This window comes from Colias croceus, chromosome 28, assembly GCF_905220415.1.
Source record: "Colias croceus chromosome 28, ilColCroc2.1".
Classification (NCBI taxonomy): domain Eukaryota; kingdom Metazoa; phylum Arthropoda; class Insecta; order Lepidoptera; family Pieridae; genus Colias; species Colias croceus.
The window spans coordinates 1,361,948-1,379,237 of record NC_059564.1 but is presented as its reverse complement, the minus strand read 5'-3'; the positions used below and the strand labels follow the sequence as shown (position 1 = coordinate 1,379,237).

At 32.2% G+C, this 17,290-nt stretch overlaps 1 protein-coding gene across 1 annotated transcript; it reads right to left on the bottom strand.

Annotated features, from left to right (window-relative positions):
* Nucleotides 1-534: 534 nt before the first annotated feature.
* LOC123704096 (androgen-dependent TFPI-regulating protein-like) lies at nucleotides 535-12,779 on the bottom strand. Its single transcript, XM_045652364.1, has 6 exons — nucleotides 12,730-12,779; nucleotides 5,825-5,861; nucleotides 4,710-4,881; nucleotides 3,278-3,421; nucleotides 2,304-2,524; nucleotides 535-1,703 (listed from the first exon to the last, which is right to left on the bottom strand). The coding sequence occupies exons 2-6, from the start codon at nucleotides 5,827-5,829 to the stop codon at nucleotides 1,529-1,531; spliced, it is 717 nt and encodes a 238-aa protein (XP_045508320.1). The 5' UTR covers nucleotides 5,830-5,861; nucleotides 12,730-12,779; the 3' UTR covers nucleotides 535-1,528.
* Nucleotides 12,780-17,290: the final 4,511 nt, after the last annotated feature.

Genomic DNA, 17,290 nt, shown 5'->3' with positions numbered 1-17,290 from the left:
AAAGTTAAATTTTATAAAAATGTTTGTTACTTTAAGCAGAAAGAACTGATCGTATCTGTATAGTCTATTTGATAAAAAAATAGTTCGTTTATCTATACTAATAGTATAGAGCTGAAGAGTTTGTTTGTTTGTTTGAACACGCTATACGCGGGAACTAATGGTCCGATTTGAAAAATTCTTTCGGTGTTAAATAGCCCGTTTATCGAGGAAGGCTATCCCTATGTGGGTAAGGGGCAGGCCCCTTACCTACATCATGAAGTCAAGGGCAGAAAATCTCTACCTGAACTCTCGAATTCTCATCTGGACTGCACTGCTGCACTCAGGTGGACAGCTTACAAGTGATGTCATAGTGCTGAATCTTATTATTTAATGCTCAGATTAAATCGTTCTAGATAGGTCACCTCGTGAGTCAAATGACCCATAATTTTTTCAACACGGGCCTGTAGTCTATTAATAATTAGTTAAATAAAACTATGAAGCAATGACTACAGAAATAAAGGACGCAGGTAAGTATAAAAAATAAAATTTCCCATATATTTATAATTCTTTATTTAAAATAACTACCCATTTACATTATAACAAAGACTTATAATTAATTTTGTGATGAATGAAGATAAACTTAGTAAATATTCTTATTATACAAGCTTATAAATAATAACAACCTTTAAGCATTATGAAATTACCCGTTTTTTTCCTTTTTTTATCCATTTTAGTAGCATATAAATGTATTTTAAATACATACTTAAATCACAAATTAAGTATTACGATAAAAATAAATACTTAACAAAAATGGACGGACAAAATATTAAAATATGAACTAGTTACTACTTTTCACTCAATTATGATTTTGATGATTTTTTTAAACATCAAAAATTTAAGCCGACTACTCACGTACCTGCAGCAGGGGAAATATTGGAATTGCACCCTTAAAGGGCTCCTTAATTGTGATGTGTATAGGCAAGCAGGGGCGGGGCAATTTAGAGAACAACTGAAATGGCTCCGACCGCCGTGCAACCGAGATTGTTCCAATATTGCCCCTGAGGCAGGTACGTGAGTAGCCGGCTTTACTCTACATATAAATAACACTGATTTCTATAATCGTTAAAGAATATTGTAGAATTTATACATTCCAACATGGCTTATTCATTCAATTATTTATTATTTCATTTATCCAAAAACATACATAAGCATTTATTAAATAAATAAAAAAAAAATCATTTAATGTATTGTAGTAATTTACAATGAATTTACAGTCGAAATCTTTGATCAATCGTTGAAATACTATGTACTAGTGTAGTATATATTATTACCTGTGATAATGACATAAATAACACTAGTATTAACTTGTTAAATCAGCCGTTTCATTAAAAGTCTAGTCTCGGAATTTGTAGACATTTTCAACAATTGACAACAAAATTTTCTCAAACGTTATAACTTAAAATTATCATCATCATGAGATGGTTAATCAAAAGCCTAGTCTTCTAATAAAACGGCTGATTTAACCAAATTCCTACAGCATACAAAAAAATTATCGGACTTTCGTCTTTCCATGTATCTTTTCAGTAAGTGTCCATTGAATATAATAACTAAATGTGTATAAAACTGCTATAAATGCCATGAAAATGGGGAAATATATGGTTCCATACATGTATTTTACCATGGGATATGGCCACACTCCTGCTGTGTAATAATGGTGGATTATTCTGGAAACAATAAGATAATATATTAATTTAATTATATAGTTAATAGAAATGTAGATTTTAAAAACGGATTATTGAAAGTATTTCTCTATCTAGCTTTCCGCCCGCGGCTTCGCCCGCTTTGTCTAAAACATAATAAATTATATACTAAAACCTTCCTCTTGAATCACTCTATCTATTAAAAAATCCGCATCAAAATCCGTTGCGTAGTTTTAAAGATTTAAGCATACATAGGGACATAGGGACAGAGAAAGCGACTTTGTTTTAAATACTATGTAGTGAAGACGAAGGTTGGAGGAGAGATATTTTTGCCCTCTATTGTAAAAAAAGATTTTACATTTGGTAGTAATTTCTTAGACGAAAATACAAGCCTCTTTTAATACAATGTTTAATCCGATATTTACAATAATATGTTGTTTAAATTAAATTAATATTTATAAAATGTCAGTCAAATCGGTTGTTAGTTTTTCTAAAAGAAGATCATATTCACAACAACATTATTGCAATTAATCGGCTTTATTTCTGCAGAATTTAATAATTACGTTAGTCTGTTTATGTCTGTCTAGGACAACAAAAATTTTAATATTTTTTTGTAATACTTACACCAAGAAATAAACTACATATATCAAGGTCATATTCAATAGATTTCCCTTGTGATTCTTCGGTTGTTTTCTTGGTTGCATCAATAATTCCCATAAACCCACCAAAATTATGAAGGAATGCATTATATGGTTCGATAAGGTCGTAAGCACCTTGTCAATGAAGGTTGGGAATATGAGCTCTCTGTCATATATGAATATGGGCCAGAATATCGTGAAGATCAGCTGAAATTGAAAAGTTTGGTTTTAGAAGATTTTAAATAAGTACTGAATCGGTCTAGATAATATTTAGGTATCTAATAAATCAAATATAAATATGTTCGTCTACGTATATGAAGAAATAATGTTACTAAATACTGTGTTATAAAAAAACCGGCCAAGTGCGAGTCGGACTCACGCACGAAGGGTTTCGTATTATGGAGTTCCCCCTGAGTATTTTTTTTTATTTTTAGTATTTGTTGTTATAGCGGCAACGGAAATATATCATTTGTGAAAATTTCAGCTTTCTAGCTATTACGGTTTATGGGATGACTGGAGACAGACAGAAAGACAACGAAGTCTCAGTAATAAAATGAGTTTTATTTGCAAGAATAAAGTAACATTATTGTTTTAATTACTGTGCTAAAATTCATGATCAATATGTCTTCTCATAACCCAGGACTAAAACGTATTAAAAACCATGATCTAAATAAGTATTATTACAAAAAAAAATCTCAAAGCAATTATTTATTTCATTACTAGCTTTCCGCCCGCGGCTTCGCCCAATTTGTCTATAACATAATATATTATATATATACCTAAAACCTTCCTCTTGAATCACTCTATCTACCTATTAAAAAAAACGCATCAAAATCCGTTGCGTACTTTTAAAGATTTAACATAGGGATATAGGGACAGAGAAAGCGACTTTGTTTTATACTATGTAGTGATTTAGATAGTAAATATTAAACTACATATTTAAATATCACAATTACTTACCAAGGTAGTCGGCCATAAAACACTTGCAAAGAAAAACTCCTTGTAACGTTTTATTTGGTTCAAAAATTTGTGCTTTTTGTAAAGATTCCATATAAGCGATGTGTCACAGACTATAGACAGCCCTAGAAAGAATAACTGGAATCCCTGAAAAATAGAAAAACATAATTAAATTCAAATGTAAATTAAAAGATCTTTTAATACAAAAATGTTATTATTGTGTTAGAGACTATATTATTGATAAATCACTCGACATATTTTAATCTTCTGATGTGTAATAACGATTGACTTATAATTATTGTTATATAACTATTGACTTACTAATGTATACTTATTTTATAAATGTATTTGACTTAAATTTAAAATAATTTTGGACCTTCAGGATAAAATTATTATTTGTTTAGCTATAGTAGTAATATGTATTTGTAATTTCATACCTATGCCTAACAGACAGGATATGGCGGGACTTATGTTTGTCTAAGATCTGAATTGTACCCATATTCATGAATAAAAATATTTGAATTTGAATTTGAAACATAATTAAACAATAAAATAAATAAAGAAATAGTTCAGGACAATTTTCACACACAGCACGATCTGATCCCATACTAAGCTTTCGCTTGTGTTATGGAAACCAGATGGCTGATAAACTTACATGTATAATTTTAAATAAATACTTATATAGATAATTAACACATAAAAAAACATGATAGAATAGTTTTTGAGATGAATCTAATTTAAACTAAAAAACATTTTTTTCTATATTAATTCAGGGCCCTAATTTAACTTGCTGATAAAAAGAATAAAAAATATTTCTCTTTATAGTATTATATTATAATATTTCAGCAGTAGGTACTCCGGGCAAAGACTTTCACAAAAAAAAAAATCTGAGTTTGTTTTACTTTTAATTCCAAATTTCTTTTAAAATCGGTGTTGTGATTTAGACGTGATAGCGTAATGGACATACATACTTTTGTTTAATATTACTAGCTTGGTCGAAGCAATTTCAATCGCGTGGTCTCTATGTGATATCTAAACTCTACAGTCTATAATATAATATACTAGCTTTCCGCCTGCGGCTTCGCCTGCGTTTAAAAAACCCGCATAGTTTCCGTTCCCGTGGAATTTCCGGGATAAAATCTATCCCGTGTGTTAATCCAAGTTACCCTATATATCTGTGCTAATTTCATTGTAATCGGTTCAGTAGTATTTGCGTGAAAGAGTAACAAACATACACACACACACATCCTCACAATCTTTCGCATTTATTATAATAATAATTAGTAGGATAGGATAGGATAGGATATTATTATTAGTGCCAAATTTCAGATTTTTATTCTACAGATTCATCAGCCGTTTTTGAGTGATAGAGTAACAAATAAACATTACATTATAAATACAACATACATTATAAATAGAAATATTTTATACATACCAAATTCCATATAGTGATATATTTATATTGTAAAGCTCGGAAAGTCCTCAATTCTGGATCTTCGCTCACAATAGTTCGTTTAACAGCAAAATGCATCACAATTACGTTAATTGTATGCACTAATAGGAATAGTACATTGCCAGCGAGTCGTACGTGTGCTTGGGATAGTGCACTGGAATAAAAAATATGTCTATTATCCATACTAATATTAAGCTATTGCATAGCTTTTATCGCGGGCCTCGAGCGCGGGGACCGAATCGAGAAATTCCGTAACGAAAAAACCTCACGCTTCCCACTCCGACGGGCGGAGGTGTGGCTTGAAGGCATAGCAATAGCTTTACCGCGGCAGTCCCCGAGTGCCACACGTCGTTTTTTTATAAAGCTGAAGAGTTTGTTTGTTTGAACGCGCTAATCACAGGAACTATCGGTGCGATTTGAAAAATTCTTTCGGTGTTAAATTAATAGCCTATTTATCGAGGAAGGCTATTATAGGCATCATAACGCTAAGTCGAGTCACGCGGGTGAAACTGCGAAGCGCAGCTAGTACATACAATATATTACCTATGTCTGCGAAATATAAATAACTAGCTGTGCTCCGCGGTTTTACCCGCAATGCTCTGCTCCTGCTGGTTTTAGCGTGATTATATATAGCCTATTATATAACATACTCCTTTAGCCTTCCTCGATAAATGGACTATAGAACACGGAAATAATTTTTCAAATCGGATCAGTAGTTCCTGAGATTAGCGCGTTCAAACAAACACTAGCTTTATAATATTATAAGTATTGGCAAATAAATAATTAAAATCTTTTTAGTAGCTTTGGTAAATAAAAACGACTGAATTTATTTTAGTGAGAGTTTTGATCTCAATATAAGTAAGTTGGTATTTGATAAATAATTCAAAAACAGACTGTTAAAGTTACATTGATTTTATATTTTTAGCCATTTTGAAAACATTAATTCATTATTTCATACACAAGGAGTAAACTGTAATTATAAAAAAGCTCGACTATAGTTGATTGTTGTCGACACAAATCACATTGACATCGGCTCAGCCGTTCCTGAGAAATCATTTTTGTTTTTTTTAATTTACATACAATTTATTTAAACTTACCCCATTTTGGTTGATCGCTTTGGTATCACAATTAAATCTGAAATAAAAAAAATCGATAAAATATCTTAATTATCTTATCATCAATTTGAAATAATGAGACAGATAAAATGGTGACTATTGTAGTTATTTCATTTAAAAATAAATTAGGGTTACGTGATGAAAAAAGAGGAAAGTCATCAGTCAAAATATTAGTATGTTTGTTTATCTACCTAAATCTAGCAAAAAGAAAATACTAAGGTATGTATTTTAAATACCTCAATTTTAAAATAAATGATGACGTGATTCTAAATGTATGATTATCGAGTTAAAAATTAAAAATGAAATTATCTCATGGGGATTATAAATGTAATGTTTAGAAAATAACAGTTCTTATTTTGGATAAATTAATAACTATTAATATGTACTGTGAAGGAAAACATCGTGAGGAAACCGACGTGTCGAAGAATCAAAAGTTCGACGACATGTGACATCTGCCCGCACTTGGCCAGCGTGGTGGATTATGGTCTGTTATAGAGGCGGCTCGCCCTAAGGAGCGCTGGTGCAGTGAACTCCCATAAATAATTATACTTAATAAAATCATACTCCTTAATTTCATTATTAATATTAATTATTACTATTTAAAATCAATCGTAATCGTAAAAAACTACTGGCAATACCTATGAATATATCCATCATTCCATCATTCCATACACCTGTAGGTATAATACTGTATTATAAAACGCGCGTAGCGGAGCGCTCACGATTGCGCTCCAATGAAAAAATATTTAGTACATTTTCTAATACGAAATCCAATAGGAGTGAAAGAGATAGTTTTGTCAGAGTCCTGCGCGTGAAACAGAAGATTTTCTATGAAAAAATAGCAAAATTCGGAGCGCCGCTCCCGCAAACGTTGCCGGTTCGTTTTTACCGCGCGCCCGTACACAAGACAGCGATTTCGCGCGACGTTGCCTATATAAACAAACACTCTAGTCAACTTGACTGCACGCGCGCGAATGTATATTCAGGAATTTTCTAATTAAAATCATAAGATACGTGTTGACTGTTGAAATAGCCTGTAGTTATCAGTATTACTTGTGAGTGTTAAAATGGACAATTATAATGTGGCGTTCATTAAAAAGTGTGTTAAAACGTTACAAATTCGGCTTGAATTGAAAGCTAAGGGACCGCCACGGCTTGAACTTGACCTTACGCAAAAATGTACGACAAAAACGAAAACATATACCTACGCGTGTGTTTAAATCCGAACAATATGTGAAAACACTGTGGTTGTGTGGTTGTGATGAACATGAAAGCAACAAAATATTTTGTTTTCCGTGTCTTTTATTTGAAGCGGGCGCGGCCGGCGGAGGTGAGAGTGCTTGGACTGAAACGGGCGTTGACGACTTAGCTCATCTTTCAATCAAGATGAAAAAACATTCACAATCTCGGTAGGTACCATTTGTTGAATGAACTGCAATTGGCGTCTATCGAACGACAAGACATTCGTAAAGCATTAGATTCCGCGTACCGAAAGTCAATACGCGAGTTCAATGACCGTGTCGATGAAAACAGCCATATTTTACGAAGGTTAATAGATTGTGTCAAGTTATAGATATTATTGCACACCATAAAGAAAGACGTATGCATTTCCTTTATAAGTAATTTTTTAATTAAATTGTACTGATTTACACCATGTATTTTCAGTGTTTTATTTCAAGTGAACACCCATAAAATTTTGTCACGAGCCGCCTCTGGGTCTGTACCCGTGTCCCAGCAGTGGGAACGTGATGGACTGTTGATGATGATGATAATAATGATGATGATGATGATGATGAATACAATAATGTGGTTTTAAAATATAATAATGTGTTTTTGTGATAATATATATTTAATCCTACGGAACCTTCCTAACTGGCCAACCTGTGCTTGACCGTTTTTAAATTATAGGTTATCTATATCTAATATTAATTACCAAATTATCTAATTATGATAACATCATTTAAATATCTCTCATCTGAATGAGTATACTGATATACATATTAAATACTTGATTTCCGCCTGCGGCTTCGCCCGCGTTTTCAAAGGAAAACCCGCATAGTTCCCATTTTCGTTTATTTTCCATTTTCATTTCCGGGATAAAACCTATCCTATGTGTTAATCCAAGTTACCCTCTATATGTGTGCTAAATTTCATTGTAATCAGTTCAGTAGTTAATGCGTGAAAACCATACATACATACATACAAACCTTTCCTCTTTATAATATTAGTATAGATTAGTATAGACTAAAGTTAATCTATACATATAATAAATCTGTAGAAGGGTCAATTCTGTACATTGAAAATATTGAAAAAATAAATAGCAGGGGGTGTTACTGGATCGATACCAAACCCAAATATGTGATTAAAAAAATTTTTGTCTGTCTGTCTGTCTGTCTGTCTGTCCGTCTGTATGTGAAGGCATCACGTGAAAACTAGCGGTTCGATTTCGATGAAACTTGGTATAATTATACCTTATTATCCTGGGCGTAAAATAGGATACTTTTTATCCTGGAAAAATACGTAGAAAAAATTAATCTTAATTTTTCAGTTTTATCCATAGACGTTGTTCCGTAGAACCGCGAACACACGTTGCGTATTATTATAGGCCTAGCCGTATTTGGGAATTGGGTCCAATCGATATTTATAAGATGTTATTGACAGAGGTACTCAAAATGGAGAAATAACCATCCACGCGAAGACCGACATCCGCGCGGACGGAGTCGCGGGCGGAAGCTAGTTTATTAATAATTCTAGTTGTCCCGGTAAACGTTGTGTTGCCTTGCTCTTATCACTTAGGGGTGTGAAAAATAGATGTTGTCTGATTCTCAGACCTACCCTACACACAAAATTTAATTAGAATAGATACAGCCGTTTCGAATGAGTACGGTACAAACACTGTGACACGAGTTTTACGTTGAACTTCACTACAAAAATATAGCACTGTAATGTGCTAGCTCTTATAAAAATAGATAAGTACTAACAGTACTTAGTATCTAGACGCATAGTGCGCATGCGTAGGCTTTTTATACACGAGTCGTTTTTGTAAAGTTATTTGTACTTAATAATAACTTAAGCAAATAGCAAAATATTTAAGTAGATTGTTTAAGCCACCACTTGAATTGTTTCTTTTTTATTTATTTCTCGCCCATCAAAGATAGGTTTCTCGTACGATTTTCCTCTCTAAGATTTTCTTTTATAAATAACTGAATCTATACTATAATATATCTATATTATAAAGCTGAAGAGTTTGTTTGTTTGAACGCGCTAATCTCAGGAACTACTGGTCCGTTTGAAAAATTCTTTCAGTGTTTGATAGCCAATTTATCGAGGACGGCTATAGGCTAAATATCATTACGCTAAGGCCAACAGGAGCGGAGCAACGATATAGTAATAGTTTATTTTTGGTGTCAGCATAATGAATTTGAACAATTTCTTTTTATTGTTCAAATAAACGCTCAGATGCAGGCAGCCTTATGCTTCCGGGCGGTGGAACGGGGAATGTAATCCATCGTCCGGTTCGGTGAGGCGGCTTGAGACGTGTTCCGCTCATGCCGCCAACGGGAGGGAAGAGCAGGCAAACCATCTTTCCTGTTCTTGGCTTGCGCCTGGCCTAGAGATGGGCTGCCGCCGAGGGGGTCGCGGAAGAATTCTAACAAATACCCGCGGCCCCATCATTAAAGCGGCTCGACGGAACACAGTAGGGTTTTAGTCGGTAGGAATCCGACATAACCCACGGCTCCTTCCCCGGGGGCAGTGGGTATCTTTGGAAGATTTCCCCACTATAAAAAAAAAAAAAAAAAAAAAAAGGCAGCCTTATGCTTTCCTAGACGGACTAAAACAGGTACTTAGGTACTGTTGTATTACTAAGTAGGTAATAATTGTTTTTAGGATGTTGATAATAAAATCTGACGCGACCGACTACAAAAAAGGTCGAGATTCCTCTTTCCCCTATTGACCCACAATATTTCAGGTCACTTGTAACAGGATGGCGGTTCTACAGGGGTCTTAGTACGCAATGACAAAAAGAAAAATGATGGTCAGAACGCTGATACCCGATACCTTAAGATACTATAACGTTTTATATTAGAGAATCTTAACATAAAATATTATGTGTGTGACGCGCTTTATTTTATTATGGTGGTACTGCTAAATCACTGCTAAATACATGATAATTTAAAATTTAAATAGGTTTGTCTTGTAAACGTTCATTAGTCGATTTTACTTTTGTAAAATTTAGTTTAAAATTTCAATAGTGTATCATGGTAATATCTATTTATAAAGGGGAAAAGGTGGCAGGTTATACTAATTAAACGTATCTGAAATATTTTTCGTTTGCTGGATTTTTCTCCACTGAAAACAACATTTAAAATTTTAAGTAATGAATAAACGAGACGAAATCCATACTAATATTATAAATGCGAAAGTAACTCTGTCTCTCTGTCTGTTACTCAATCACGCCTAAACTACTGAACCAATTTGCATGAAATTTGGTATGGAGATATTTTGATACCCGAGAAAGGACATAGGCTAATTTTATCCCGGGAAAATCACGCAATCCCGGAAATCCCACGGGAACGGGAACTCTGCGGGTTTTTCTTTGACTGCGCGGGCGAAGCCGCGGGCGGAAACCTAGTATATCATAAGTATAATTATTCTGAACATTGAATTTTATATTACTCTACAAGTTTATCTCTTAAAATAGATGGAAACCTAGTAAATTTATATATTAAGGAAAAATTAAACACAATAATATGTTTTGGCTTGTGTTTTTACCGTCAATTACCTTGAATGTGACTTTGTAATAAAAACAATAATATGAATGTTTCTGTATTTAAATATAAATTAAGGAATATTTTTAACTTATTTTATACTAGAGGTCCGCCCCGGTTTCGCCCGTACATAATATTTCGAAATAAAAGGTAGCCTATGTCCTTTCCCGGGTATCAAAATATCTCCATACCAAATTTCATGCAAATTGGTTCAGTAGTTTAGGCATGATTGAGTAACAGACACACAGACAGAATTACTTTCGCATTTATAATATTAGTATGGATTATTATTATGTTATTGTTATTATTTCAATTTCTTGCGCTATTCACAATGGTTTCTACTTATTTACTTATAGTAGTAGTTGTTACGAAGGTTTTGTATGTATGTCGTTAAATTCATCTAAATAATATTTGTTAGAAAATAATGACGATTACTTTGCATCAAATTTAATATTCGATTTTATGTTTATTCTATTGTTATTACAATTTAATTGTTCATGTTAGTGAAGTAGAAACAATGACCTATTATACTAGTAGACGCGGCATACGCCAACATCATTGCACTAAAAAACAGCGTAATTAATACATACCTACTTACTAACGCATTATCACCAATACAGTTGTTCTCTCTTTCACTCTCACGCACGAGACATAATACATGTCTCACTCATGTACTTCGTAATAACAACTGCCGATTAAAATATAAAAAGAACGTCCAGCCACGACGCTGAATGGTGCGTGACTAAGTGAAACTCGGGCACTTAGCTGAGTTTTTTCTTGCCAAAATAGAGAGCGGGTAACGTATCTAGCTTTTTTATATATCATAGAGTAGAAACATTAAAATAAAATTTCATATAAATATTCAAAGTACTCGAAGCAACGATTGTAAAATGTAATGAATAATATTAAACCTTAATGTCGTGACTCAAGACATTACTTATGGGTTTTACACATTTATATACAGGGTGTCCCAAAAACTAGTGATGAACGGAAGCTGGGAGGTAGAGGACCTAGAGGGCTATCCGAATCAACCCCATGTATGGACTTGTAGTTTTGCAATAAACTGAACACGAAAAAAATACTTAAACAACAAAATTACGTAAAAAATTGTTTGCTAAATTTTTCCTGAAAATCCATGTTTTCTTCTCTAGCTTCGCACAGCCACACACATACGGCTTCACTAAAATGAGCATTTTTTATATGAAAACATAATCTTTAACGATAGCTTCGCTGCGTCTGGAATTTTATAAGTATTTTTTATGAACTCATCGTATGCAAAACTATAACCTCCTTAGAGCTTAGTATACCAACAGTGTGACACCCTGTATTTTATGCGGTCTTATTGTTTTTGAGTTGAATAAAACAAACAAACTCACAAAATATCATTGAAATTTGAAAGTAAAATAAAAAAAAATTAAAATAAGGTATTTCCTTATTATTATTAAGTTTAGATTTAGATAACAGAGGCATTGACGATTCAAATGGGTTCGTGTGAAGGATTTTAATGTATAATTATGTAATTATACATTAAAATGCGGTTAATTAAGTGTTTGTGACCGTCAAATTATTCATAAAGGGTCACAAATTAAGTAATATATTTTTAATTATACCTCACATCTAAATCACCGATAGATTTAAAATATACATACTTACATTATATCGTAGATACAAACTTGTAAAATAACCATTTGAATGATCAGTAAAATCCTACCTATCTATCATTAAAACATATTAATAAATTAATTTATGTTAGATCCAGATATTTTAATAACACCACATACCAAGTTGAATCTTTGATTTTCCCTATTTTAGAGTTTAAAACTGAAAATTTCTATATATTGGTACTAGGTGACCCTGCAAACTTAGTTCTGCCAGTAATTTATCACTTAAGGGTACAAAAATTGTTGACAACATATTCTCAAACCTACCAAATATTCATATAAAATTTCATAAAAATCGATCAAACCGTTTTGGCGGATTCTAGTTACAAACACTGAGACACTATAATTTTACATAAAAAAAAACAAAAAGTATTTTCCACACTTGCTCGATATTTTATACACTTAACAATGTATTTAATCTAGCATATTATTTTTATAGAAATAAGTAAAAACTTACCATGAAATCGAAACAAGAACTAAGACGATCGTTCTCGACCATAACAGAAAGGCTACTAGCCAAGTTACATTATACCCAGTGTTTCAAGGCCCATACATACATACAAACATAATGGACTTATAGACCATACTATCTGGTAACCGGTTCGGATTTTTCTTCGCTTTTTATTTGTTAAATGAATAGAACCGGTAAATGACGTAGGTACTGAATTTTAAATGTTTATTATCACGTTCTTTTATAAAATCTAATAATAGCGGTATCTTATGTAATTGTGTTAGTTCCTTATATGAACTACGTCAAAATGACTACATATTTATTGCGCTTAAAAGATAAAATGAATGTTAAAAAAATAAACACACTTAAACTTATTAAATTAATGTATTGTCACCGATCCTTGATAAGTGTACAAACTTTAAAATAAATCTCAGTTTAATGTGGGTCAAAATCGAGTTTTAAAGAGTCAAACATACAAACACAGGTAAAGCTAATACAAGCGTGTTAAAATGGTATTGTCATTGTCTTTTGTGACACGGGAGAGGCTGCTTTATTATGACCTCTTGTTTCCAGACAGTATACGCCCTAAATTGAACTGACTGGCAAATTCATATTATGATCGTAACCACCAGCCATGGCTATTGGCCAGCAATTCACGACGTAAACTGACAGGGAAAGAGGTAATAGGTACCTAATACGGCCCCTGACTGCTGTATTGTACCTCGAATCTTCTGAAACCTATTTCAGCTTTCAGGCACAGGCCTTTCACTACACTTGATAGGAAATATATAAATACTAGTTGTGCCCCGCAGTTTCACCCGTATTGTTCCGCTCCTGGTCTTAGGGTGATATATAGCCTATAACCTTCCTCGATAATTGGGCTATCTAACACCGAAATAATTTTTCAAATCGTTCCTGAGATTACCACGTTCAAACAAACAAACTCTTCAGCTTTATAATATTAGTATAGATTTAAAGTAGATTTTATTTATTTATTTTATCTAGTACAACTATGCTTGCGCATGGCGGGTTAGCTGCGGGCGAAGCCGGGTACATCATGTAGACTGTAGTTTATTATCTGTAATTAAAAAAGCGGTTAAAGAAACGAATACACAAATTTATAGAAAGATTGTAGTTTGAACATAATATTATGTCTGTGCCTCCAGTGAATAAGGGAATAACTCAAAAACATCACTTTTCAGGAGAGACAAAAAACTATATATCAACACTAAATCTTTATAACTTCAAATTTTTAAGCTTGTATGGGTAAGATATGATGTTAGACTTTAGTTTTACATATAAACAGATATTTTAACAACCCCATAAATATACTTTTTTCGTGTTTTTTTGTAGTTGTGGCCTTATGAACGAGTACTTCATGGAATAACTCAATGTATTCACATAATTTTTTTTTGCTCTTTGCAATATAACGACTTATGCCCTAAAGCACTATGTTCATAGTCGCATAACACGACTTATATTATTGCCAGTTTTGGTTTTATAGAAATAATGCGACTTATCATGCTTGAAATTTGTGTACTTTATGACTCAATTGAAGCCTTTTAGTGGAACAACCATGCATGTAGCTTGAAAAACGAGTGAAATCAACGGATTTTTTAACGTTATTAGATATAATAAAAACAAAACAACATTTAGGTGTTTATGCATTTAACCCTAGAAGTCCAATCTACGTAAATTTGATGTACACCGCGGCGAAATATCTTTGTCTTTTCTATATTTACCATCGAATCACTTCGAAATCCAGAAACAACTCATTAGCCGTCGAGACCTAGCAGTACATAGTTGGCTCTTCCCGGTAAATTCCGCCATTTTGTAGTAAAGAGGATGTTGTACGTCATTTTGACGTATAATTGGGCTTTTCGTAACTTTAACGATTGTTTAAAAAAATTATTTTGTGATTTATTTGAATATTTTTTTTCCAAGTCACGTTTTACATGATATAGTATTATATACTATATATTGAGTATAAAATAGGATCCAGAAAACTTTAACACTAGGACGAAAAACCTTCAATTTTAGTAAATGACTGTTGTCCTCTGCTGGATTTGGACTCCAAGAAAGAGGATTGGGTGGCTGAGATGTTGTCTGGTGGTTATAAACGAATATGTGTTATACATTGAGGATACAAGCACTATAAAGAGTTAAGAGAAGCTCGAAAACCATATTCCTGTATGTTAAGTTACCTTACAGGGAAAGTTATAGGTGGTCTGTGGCGATATTTTACGGCATGATATGAAATTTTAACAATTTCTATATCTTATAATATCAAAATAATATAGATAAATAAAGAAAAAACAATGAGCCGCAGAGATTTTATGAAAAAATTAAGCACAGATTTGAAGGTGCCTTGGATGCAAATACGACTTGAAGAGACTCTACAAGACTGGTTATAATTTTTTTTTCTATGCGTCTATAATTATAGTATTATTGGTTAGATTAAATTAAAAAAAAAAGATTAAAAACTAGTTATTTTTTATAAAACTTACCCAATTATAAGAAGAAAATATAAGTTTAACATTATTGTTGGCTTTTTTAGATAATTCAATAATTATCGTTCTGTATTTATATAAACAAAGAGTATAATATCATTAAATGCACTTAATGTGTTAATTAAAACTGTATTTTTATCTATTGCAAAAAATAGTTAATTTCCATAGAAATATTATTAGTATTCCAAGTTGATTGATAAATACCTTTTTTTTTAAATATAAAGATTTATTGTTGCATATTTATTGAAAAAACGATTGAAAAATATTATTAAGCAAAAAGAAATAGTGTCTGTTGTTTCCGTGCAGTATTCAAATAGACCAATTACAACACGGCATTAATGCGAAACTATCTCATGTCGTCACTTGAACCAATGACACTAAGAGTTGTTCCTTTATGCTCATGTTAGAAAAATGACACAAATGCGTTTATATACTAAAATAGTGTTAGCACGGATGGAACAAAATGAATTATGTCTTTATTCAAAAAGTATAACTACACATACGTCCTCGTGTTCGTGGGTTATTTTGACTCGAGATGAATAGTTCCTTTGCGATTGCCTAAAATGATGGATAAGGTAACTTATACCGTTAATCACACCCTACTTATACCGTTTGGGTCATTCGAAAAAATGGGTTAGGATGCAGCTAGAGATATGTCCTTTTGATATGTTGTGTATTTTGACGAGCTGAATCCAATGGTGCAATAAAAACCAAAGGGAATAACTCGTCTTACTCCCTTATTCACTGGAGGCACAGATGTATTATTTCGAGCATAACTATCATAATCGATAAGAGAAAAAACAATGCGCTCATACACAAAAATGCATGAATGAATGAATACGTACCTAATAGTTAAGTAAGGGTCGATTTTTCAATCCTTGGTTAATATGTTATCCGTCTAATAAAGTATTACACGATCATATTAAAATGTCACCTGTAAGCTGTCAAATACGGACAATTAGAATATTTGAAATGGTAGTTTAATACGTTATTCGACGAATAAGTTTTAACCAAGGTTTAAAAATCAGTCCTTAGTAAAGTAAATATTTGTTTTTTAAGCACCTATATTATATTGTATTTGAGCTATTATGTATGTAAAACGATCTAAAATCAGTAAAAAGACATGACAATAAAACTTTTTGTTAAAGTTGATTTTTTTATTGAAATATTTCAGTTAAATTATTCTGTTAAAAAATATTAGCAAACATGTTGTTGTATATCTTTGTATGTATAAGGAGAGTAGGAGTAAATAATTATATATTAAGTTATCTACATTTTCAAATATAATGCCTTTTTCATTATCATCATCATCAACATCTCATAACCATTTGTAGAAAGCTGGTTATTGGTATAAAATAAAACACTGATGATGAATTTTTTTTATTTTATTTTTGTATAATAATGTTAACTAGTTTTCCGCCCGCGGCTTCGCCCGCTTTGTCTAAAACATAATAAAATATATACTAAAGCCTTCCTCTTGAATCACTCTCTATTAAAAAAACCACATCAAAATCCGTTGCGTAGTTTGAAAGATTTAAGCATACATAGGGACATAGGGACAGAGAAAGCGACTTTGTTTTATACCTTTAAAGTGATTTGTTCCTTAATTATAATGATCACTACAAAGTTGAATCTTATTACATTATTTATGTAATAGATAATTTATTTGCCACTTGCCAGCTGTTTATGCTAATTATATCAATTAAAACACTAATTATTATTACTATTAGTCATATTATTGAATCATAATAACACAAAGCAAACATACACTACATAGCATAAAACAAAGTCGCTTTCTCTGTCCCTTTGTCCCTATGTATGCTTAAATCTTTTAAACTACGCAACGGATTTTGATGCGTTTTTTTTTAAATAGATGGTGATTCAAGAGGAAGGTTTTAGTATATAATTTATTAGGTTTTAGACAAAGCGGGTGAAGCCAAGCGGAAAGCTAGTAGATCTATAAATGTGAAATGTATTTTGTCTTATAAGATATTTTAAACGAATCTGATCAAAAAAAAATGAAATAATGAAATAGTTATCAGATCTCATGTAGAGCC